Below are 9981 nucleotides of genomic sequence, written 5' to 3'. Positions count from 1 at the left end.
AAAGAAATTCAACGATATTCAGTTGAACATTGCTTTATGTATCCAAACTTCATTACAAGTAGGCACAGCATCTGTTTACTTCGCTATGCCTTCTAGCGCTTCCATACACAAATTATTTTCATAGTGATACACATTATCTCATGATAAACTACTGCAACCCTGTTCCTTCTTCTTTAATCATATTGAATTTCTGAAATTGTGTGTGTAGGCAGGTGGTGTTAGCTGTCTCTCGCCAGTCCCCCCCCCCCCCCCCCCCCCCCCCCCCGCCCCGCGCCGGGGAGTAAAAGGTGCCTGAGAAAATATTCATAGTAGAATCATCCCCCCAAATAGGCCCCGCCCCTCGCAGCGGGCCCCGCCCCCCAGCGCCTTCCGCCACATTCAATATGGCGGCGATGCCGGCCCGCCGGGGCGCTTGAGCCGGTCGCCAGTGGCGCATTCCACTCCAGTCATGGCGGCCCCCCGACCCGCCGCGGGCCGCGAGGCTCTGGAAACGTGCAGCTTGGAGAGCATTCTGGAGGCGCTGAAGCTGCTGCTGAGCCCGGGAGGTGAGAGGACGGATCTCGGCGCCGGGCAGCCCTCGGGACTCCCTGGGCCGCCAGTCTTCCCGGGCTGCCTTGCCTTCCGTAGAGTGTGCCCCTCAGGCCCTCCCTGGGATCCCCGATCCTGAGGCCGCCACGCCCCGCTCCCGGGGGCTTTGGGCATTGTCTGTGCAGCCTCCTTTTTACTTGAGGAAACCGAAGCTCAAGGAGGGGGTGGGATCCGCTGAATACTGACGGAACCCACGTCTCTCGAGCGCTTCCCTCGTGCCAGGCACCCGGTAGTAGCCCTGGCCGCACGGCTCCCTGCAGCCCTTCCGGCCCCGCGCTGAGGTAGGGACTGCGGCAGCTGCCCGAAGGCGAGGCACTGGAGACGCGGAGAGCCGGGTCCAGCCTCCTAAGGGCGCAGGGCCCCCTGTGGACGCCGGAGATTGTACAGAAAAAGGAAGCAGTGGCGTTCGAGCTGGCTGTGGGGAGAAGATTTAGGGACGGATTCAGTCACTTGTCCTCTTTCGGGATGCGTTGACAGAATCTCCCGCTGTAGAACCTGAAGGGACCTCGGGTGAGCCTGGCACTCTTCCTTTGACCCCCGAGGACACGGACACGTAGGGCTCCCTGAAGAGATTACCCTGCCCCCAGATCACGAGGTCAAGTTAGGGGCAGGTCACGGTCCATTCTCAAACCAAGGCAGACTGTGCCATCCGGAGCTTCTGAGGTGGTCTGACGCTTTGAGAAAGGCCACCAGCAGTACGACCGTGTATGTGCAGGAAGGGGTTTGTGTGGACTGAGCCAGGTAAGATACATGAAGGGCCTTGAGGTGATGTTCCGCGTCTCAGATGTTGAGATAACTCCCCCAAATGCAAAAACTCCCCCAAACATGGTCCTGGGAGAAATGAAAGGAAGTCATTTATAACAGTAGTTGAGTCCCTACTGAGTATCAGGCCCAGGAGTATGCTGTTGACATGTATATTATTTAGTCCTCAACAAGCCCATGAGATAGGTAGTACTCGTATTCCATTTTACAGATGAAGAACCAAAGTTCAGGTACATTGGAAATTGGTACGATGTCAGTCTAGTAAGTGGTAGAGCCAGGATATTTTTTAATTTTTACTTTTTAAGTAGACTCTGTGCCCAAGGTGGAGCTTGAACTCACCACCTCAAAATCAAGTGTGCCATGCTCTACCCACTTAGCCAGACACACCATAGCCAGGATGTATAATTAATATATACAGTGTTACATTAGTTTCAGGTGTACAATATAGTGATTCGACAATTCCATATGACACCTGGTGCCTGTCACAACAACTGTACTCTTTTTTTTTTTTTTAAGGAATTTATTTATTTATTCATGAGAGACACAGAGAGAGAGAGGCAGAGACACAGGCAGAGGGAGAAGCAGGCTCCATGCAGGGACTCAATCCAGGTCTCCAGGATCACACCCTGGGCTGAAGGCGTGATAAACCGGCGAGCCAACAACTGTACTCCTTAATCCCCATCACTTATCTCACCCATCCCTCCACCCACCTCCCCTCCCCTCTGGTGACCATCAGTTTGTTCTTGTTAGCTAAGAGTCTGTTGGTTTCTCTCTTTCTCCTTAGCTTGTGTTGTTTGTTTCTTAAATTCCACATATGAGTGAAATCTTTGTCTTTCTCTGATTGACTTATTTTGTTTAGCATTATGCTCTAGCTCCATCCATGTTGTTGCACATGGCAAAATTTCATTCTTTTTTATGGCTGAATAATACACAGACACACACACACACATTCCACATCTTCTTTATCCATTCATCTATTGATAATGAATGGGCTGCTTCCATAATTTGGCTATTGTAAATAATGCTGCAATAAACATAGGGGTGCATATATCCTTTTGAATTAGTGTTTTTGTATTCTTTGGGTAAATACCCAGTAGTGTGATTACCAGATTGTAGGGTAGTTCTATTTTTAATGTTTTGAGGAAACTTTATACTGTTTAGCTCTACAGTGGCTGTACCAGTTTGCATTTCTACCAACAGTGCATGAGAGTTCCTTTCTCTCCGCATCCTCATCAATACTTGTTCTTTCTTGTGTTTTTTATTTTAGCCATTGTGGCAGGTGTGAAGTGATATCTCATTGTAGTTTTGATTTGCATTTCCCTGATGATGAATGATGTTGAATATCTTTTCTTTTTTTTTTTTTAAAGATTTTATTTATTTATTTGTCAGAGAGAGAGAGAGAGGGAGCAAGCGTGTATGCACAAGCAGGGGTAGCAACAGGCCAAGGGAGAAGCAGGCTCCCTGCTGAGCAAGGAGCCTGATGCCGTACTGGATCCCAGGACCCCTAGATCATGACCTGAGCCAAAGGCAGACGTTTAACTGACTGAGCCACACAGGCTTCCCTGTTGAGTGTCTTCATGTGTCTGTTGGCCATCTGGATGTCTTTTTTTTTTTTTTTTTTAAGTTTATTTAATTTTTTTAGTGATCTTTACACCCAATGTGGGGCTCAAACTCCTATCCTCAAGATCAGGAGTGATTCAGCACTTGCTCTTCTAACTGAGCCATCCAGGCACCCCTGGATGTTTTTTGAGAAATGTTTGTTCATGTCTTCTGCCCATTTTTATTTATTTTTTAAAAATATTTTACTTATTTATTCATGAGAGAGAGAAAGAGAGGCAGAGACACAGGCAGAGCAGAGGGAGAAGCAGGCTCCATGCAGGGAACCCGACATGGGACTCGATTCAGATTCCAGGTCTCCAGGATCACGCCCTGGGCGGAAGGCGTGCTAAGTGCTAAACCACTGAGCCACCCAGGCTGCCCTGCCCATTTTTAAATTGGATTGTTTTTTTGCATGTTGAGTTGTATCAGTTCTTTATATATTTTGGATACTTTTTTTTTTTTGATAGAGTTAGGATTTGAGCTCAGGTGCCTTCCACTATCGGATGGTAACTATATACTTTCCCCCAATGAAGAAATAAACTGTAAAATATAGTTTTAACTTGCTAATTGAGAGGTCACTTGTCTAGCAACTCAATCTAGGAATGCCTGAGAACAAGGTTAAATGAGCAAAATATCTGGAAGTAATAATTTGTCACAAAGCACATTTATAAAAGACCCTCTCTATATCTTGAAGAATATGTGGTGGAGTTATGTACATGTACTTATTTAACATACAGGAATTCAAGCATTCCTACTTGAAAAAGAATATGTACTGTGGTAAAATAAGATTTTGCACATATAGCCTTTTATATATTGTGTGCATCTCCTTGCTGTTTTCTTTTATCATATCAGCTGCTGAGGGAATTAAAAAAACACCTCTGCATCATGAGTATTCTTTTTTTTTTTTAAAGATTTTATTTATTTATTCATGAGAGACACAGAAAGAGAGAGAGAGAAGCAGGCTCCATGCAGGGAGCTGGATGTGGCACTTGATCCTGGGTCTCCTGGTCCAGGCCACAGGCCAAAGGCAGCACTAAACCGCTGAGCCACCCAGGCTGCCCCATCATGAGTATTCAGATGTCTCTGATGGACTGAGGGTATTGAGGTGTCAGGATGACATTACTGGTTAGGATTATATCCAGCTAGATTAAACTTTTTTAAAAAGATTTTATTTATTTATTTGACAGAGAGATTGAGAACAGAAGCAGGGAGCGGCGGGGAGAGAATCAGTCTCCCCGCTGAGCAGGGAGCCCAGTGAGGGGCCCCGGGATCATGACCTGAGCCAAAGGCAGACACTTAACCAATGGAGCTCCCCAGGCACACCTGGATTAAAATATTTTTGATTTATCTTTAAATTGACTCATTTTGAGGTAATATTCACTGGGAGTCATCTGTATAAAGTAGTCTGGCCTTACTGCTAATGTAGAAACAAAATTACATAAAAATTTGTGCTCCCAAGTATCTTGTCTGGGGAGATGGTACTATGCATATAGACCAAGAGATATTCAACATGGTGGAATAATGCTATTGGTGAAAGGATCATACATATAGGAATTGCCTAGAGGAGGAATTTTCAGGGTTGGAGCTGTGAAAGTCTCCAAGGGGAAGAGGAATTCAGTCTTGGTGGGAATTACATAGAAAGGAAGGAAGATGCCAATGGTCTTTCACTTTGGAGCCATGGAATGTTCTGCTGCATTTAGCATTTTCTCTTCCTCTACTTTCCATTTCTATTCTCAATCATGGGACAAATAATAGTATCTCCACCTCTGTTGTTAAGAAATGAGTTAAGCAGAACTTGAAAGGGGCTTGGCAACTTAAAAAAAAAAAGATTTATTATTTTGAGTTGAGCACAGAGCCCGACACAGGGCTCAATCCTACAACCCTGAGATGATGATATGACCCAAAATCCAGAGTCAGACACTTAACCAACTGAGCCACCCAGCTGCCCCAGTGGTTTGTCAATTTTAGTGAAATTTTGTTTGTAAGAAATAGACTATCTCCACAACAGTTTTCCTAACTATAATTTTCTATACTAAATATAGATTCACTGAACTCTGTCATTAAATTTGAATTTCATTGTAGAGAATGGGCTGGAAATTTTGATAATTTTTAAATAATGAAGCTGTACCACACTTATTCTTGCATGCCATATTGCTTTGCACTTTGAACATAATAAAAAGTACCACACAAACTATGAAATCTGCTTTTAAATGTCACAAAGAATAGGCATTTAAATTGGTGATTGGGAAAAATAAATCATGCTGTCCATAAGGGTGACATTCCCCAAAGTGGGATAGGGATGATTTTAGGTGGTACATAGAGTAACATTTTGAGGCTGCATAGTGTAGTGATCAAGAGCCAGCTTATCAGGAAGAATGGCATTGTTTTTATTTTTGCAAATCTCTTTAGTGTCTGGTGTATTAAGGACAGCTGGATTTTCATATTTGCTTCTCTGTTCAGTCTGTCATGATAGGTTGTTTTGATTGAAATAGATGAAGAAAATCTAGACTCAGATATTTAGTTGGAAAAGGAAGAACTCAGTTGCCTTTTCAGATAATTGTGTATATTTTTTCATACTGTACTGAAACTGAACAAGAGGTAATTTCCTAAAGGTTAGTTGCCGTATGGAATCTGAACTTTTCAGTTGGTACACTCGTGAGAGAATGAGACTGTAAAAGGCAAATAATGGCCTAGTGTTAATATGAAAATAGTTTTGAACTTGCAGACTTCCTGACGATCTGAAACCCCCCAAAACAGAAATCCCTATACCCCATTTTGAAAACAGCTTTAGGGGATGCCTTTGTTATTTTCAAGTAAGTTTTATTATTTACCACCAGTAGAGGGCAGAGAAGACTACTTTATTAAGGGCTCTTGAAAAACAGCTAATAGCTTTTGTTGTAAATCACTTTCTTTGTGTTGATGTTTGGGTTAAAGATCTTATAAAGTCGCAGGAAGTCATAGAGGTTGTTTAGTGATCTTAATGTTAGTGGTGACAAATTAGGAGAGCACTCCTTTCCCTTTTAGGTATATATTAACTAAAGGAACCCGATATGCTAGTGAATCAGAACCCTTGCCCTGGACAGTCTTAAAGAAGTACTGAAAAATTCTTACTCTTCTGATTCCTATTATTCTTTTTAAAAAAATATTTTATTTATTTATTCATGAGAGATACATGGAGAGAGGCAGAGACATAGGCAGAGGGAGAAGCAGGCTTCCTACAGGGAGCCCGATGTGGGACTGGATCCCAGATCAGGATCATGCCTGGAGCCAAAACCGCTGAGCCACCCAGGCATCTTGGCGTGACTGTGTTCCAATCAAACTTTATGGAAAAGGTGGTGGGTCAGATTTGACCTGCAGATTGTATTGTGACAACCTTGGACATAAAGTGCAGAATTATTAGGTTCATTTGTATGTTTTTTATTGTTAGGAATTATTTTTAAAAGTTTTTTATTTAATTTTTTTAACTATGAAAAACATATATGGAAAAGAAAAAGAAAAACATATACAGGGTTACAAAACAAACTTTAAAACTGGATAAATTTGTCCCTAACTCCTACCCACTATTCTTTTCTCTCTGTAGATAACACATTTTGCTTTTTTTTTTTTTTTTAAGATTTTATTTATTTATTCATGAGAGAGAGAGAGAGAGAGAGAGGCAGAGACACAGGCAGAGGGAGAAGCAGGCTCCACGCCGGAGCCCCATGCGGGACTCGATCCCGGGACCCCAGGATCGCGCCCTGGGCCAAAGGCAGGTGCGAAACTGCTGAGCCACCCAGGGATCCCCCCATATTTTGCTTTTACTTGTTCTTTCACTGCCTTTTTGACAATAGAAGCAAGTAATGTATTTTATATTTGGTCCCTTTCTTACACAAAAGGTGGCATATTCCTTTATACCTTACTTTTAATATATTTTTTTAAAGATTTTATTTATTTATTCATGATAGTCACACAGAGAGAGACAGAGAGGCAGAGACACAGGCAGAAGGAGAAGCAGGCTCCATGCACCGGGAGCCCGATGTGGGATTCGATCCCGGGTCTCCAGGATCGCGCCCTGGGCCAAAGGTAGGCACCAAACCGCTGCGCCACTCAGGGATCCCTACTTTTAATATTTAATATGTCTTAGAGATAACTACATAGCTACATAGTGGTTCACAGCAATTTTCTTTTACAAGCATGCCATTATATGGATATACTATTGTTTATTCCATACGTTCTCTTTTAATGGACATTTGGGTTGTCTGAGGTCTTTTTTTGGTACAAGAAGCACTACAATGAATAGTCTTGGGTATATGTCATTTTGCATTTTTGCCTGTGTATTTATCTATAGGAAAGATTCCTAAAAGGGGGGATTGCTGGGCCAAACGTTAAATACGTATGTAATTTTGCTAGATTTTGCCAAATTGCTCTCTTCAGGAATGTTACCATTTTAGTTTCTTCCAGCAGTGTATGACAGTGCATGATTTCCCAAAACCTTGCCACATAATGTGTTATAAAACTTTTGGATTTTAGCCAGTTGATAAATGGAAAGTGCTATTTCAGTATAGTTTTAATTTACTCTTCTGTTATGAGCAAGGTTGATCATATTTTCATGTTTCAAAGTCATTTGCATTTCTTTTTCGCTAAACTGTTCATATCTTTTGCTTATATAGTGTTCATACTCTGTTCACTTTAGAGTATGTTTAACGAGCATATTCTAAGTAACTTTTTTGTTGTTGTTAAATAACATTTAATGGAACTTTTTTTTTTTTTTTAAGTAATCTCTCCATCTAGTGTGGGACTCGAACTCTTGACCCTGAGATCAAGTCAGATAACTGTTCTGACTGAGCAGCCAGGTGCCCTGCAACATAACTTAATGGCTGCAGATATTCCATTATTCATTCATTTAGCAACTACCTATTTTGAACAATACTGTATTATCAGACAGGCCTTGTTCCAGGCAAGGAGAATATGGCAGTGAACAAGACAGAGCAACATCCCTGTCCTCAAGCAGCTTTTATTCAAGTTGGCAAAGAGGCAATAAATAATAAAGTAAATCTTACACTTACATATTATATGTTAGATACAGGTAGATGGTTATTTACTCATCTAATCTGTTACTGAATATATATTTCTCATTTTATGCTATTATAAGTTATGTACTGTTGAGCACTCTTTTAGTTACTCCATTTTAATCCTTTCTTTTGTTTCTTAGGTGTTTTTATTTATTTTTTAAGATTCTATTTATTTATTTGAGATCGAGAGAGAGCACAAGCAGGAGGAGGGGCAGAGGGAAAGGGAGAGGCAGACTCTCCACTGAGCAGGGAGCCCAGTGCGGGGCTTGATCCCAGGACCCTGGCAACATGACCTGAGCAGAAGGCAGATGCTTAACCTACTGAGCCATGTAGGTACCCCTCTTAGAAGGTGTTTTAATTTTAATTTTGAAGTCTGTTACTACTTATATCCATTTACATTTTCAACATTTTGTTATGGTTTTATAACCATAACACTCCATTTTGCATTGTATATTTTTTTAAGATTTTATCTATTTATTCATGAGAGATACAGACAGAGAGAGGCAGAGAGAGAAGCAGGCTCCATGCAGGGAGCCCAATGTGGGACTCAATCCCAGGACTTCAGGATTATGCTGTGGGCGGAAGGCAGGCGCTAAACCGCTGAGCCACCCAGGGATCCCCGCACTGTATTTTTATTTATTTTTATTTTTTTATTTTTTATTTTTTTAAAATTATTTATTTATTTACTATAGTCACACAAAGAGAGAGAGAGAGAGACAGAGACATAGGCAGAGGGAGAAGCAGGTTCCATGCACCGGGAGCCCGACGTGGGATTCGATCCCGGATCTCCAGGATCGCGCCCTGGGCCAAAGGCAGGTGCTAAACCGCTGCGCCACCCAGGGATCCCCCCCGCATTGTATTTTTAATAGTTATCCTGGAATTACAATATACGTCCTTAATTTTTCACAGTCTACTTAGAATTAATATTGTTACTGCTTCACATAAGGGTTAAAGAACCTCAAGAACTTTGCAACTATAAGGGTCATTTTATAACTCCCACTTGGGCATTATGCTATGAGTTTCATGTTTATTATATCTATTGTAGTTATAAATCCCAATACCATTTTATAAATTTTGCCTCAGACACACACACACATATATATGTATTTGAAGAAATTAAGAAAAAAAATCTTTTATATTTACCTGAATATTTACATTTCTGATGCTTTTCATTTCTTCCTAAAGATCCCAGTTTCCATCTAGTATTATTTTCCTTCAGCTTGAAGAATTTCCTTTACCATTTGTTTGTAGTTCAGGTCTGCTGATAGTTCTCTTGGTTTTCAATGATCTGAAATGTCTTTATTTCACTTTGATTTTTTTTTAAAGATTTCATTTATTTATTCATGAGATACACAAAGAGAGAGAGAGAGGCAGAGGGAGAAGCAGATTCCATGAAGGGAGCCCGATGTGGGACTCAATCTCAGGACTCCAGGATCATGCCCTGAGCTGAAGGCAGGCATTCAACCACTGAGCCACCCAGGCATCCCTTCTCTTTGATTTTTGAAAGCTATTTTTACTAGATCTAGAATTCTGAGTTGGCATTTTGTTTCTTACTCTTTTTTAAGAGAGTGTGTGCAGGAGCAGTGGTGGAGGGATAGTAGGAAAGAGAGAGAGGGAATCTTTTTTTTTTTTTTTTAAGATTTATTTATTTATTCATGAGAGACACACAGAGAGGCAGAGACACAGGCAGAGGGAGAAGGAGGCTCTACGCAGGGAGCCCGATGTGGGACTCGATCCCAGGTGCCCAGGATCAGGCCTGGGCCGAAGGTGGCGCTAAACCACTGAGCCACCCAGGCTGCCCCCCCCCCCTTTTTAAAAATATTTTATTTATTTAACTGAGGAAGCGGTGGGAGGGGCAGAGGGAGAGGGACAAGCAGACTGCATCCTGAGCATGGAGCCAGATGAGGGGCTTGATCGTATGACCCTGAGATCACGACCTGAGCTGAAACCAAGAATCTGTCACTTAACTGACAGAGGCACC

At 42.0% G+C, this 9981-nt stretch overlaps 1 protein-coding gene across 5 annotated transcripts in view; it reads left to right on the top strand.

Annotated features, from left to right (window-relative positions):
* Window positions 1–357: 357 nt before the first annotated feature.
* Window positions 358–9981, top strand: part of TANGO6 (transport and golgi organization 6 homolog) — a 200397-nt gene continuing 190773 nt past the window's right edge. The window contains exon 1 of one of the 5 annotated variants that reach the window (XM_025426651.3): window positions 358–545. In XM_025426651.3, coding sequence (XP_025282436.1) covers window positions 449–545 — 97 coding nt within the window. In that variant the 5' untranslated portion in view covers window positions 358–448. Of the gene's footprint in view, window positions 546–594; window positions 1099–1122; window positions 1330–9981 lie in introns of those variants that run through there. The other 4 variants (XM_025426653.3, XM_025426655.3, XM_025426652.3 and 1 more) reach the window with 4 other exon arrangements.

Source organism: Canis lupus, chromosome 5, assembly GCF_003254725.2.
Source record: "Canis lupus dingo isolate Sandy chromosome 5, ASM325472v2, whole genome shotgun sequence".
NCBI lineage: Eukaryota > Metazoa > Chordata > Mammalia > Carnivora > Canidae > Canis > Canis lupus.
The sequence above is the reverse complement of the archived record's forward strand: the minus strand, read 5'-3'. Positions and strand labels throughout refer to the sequence as shown.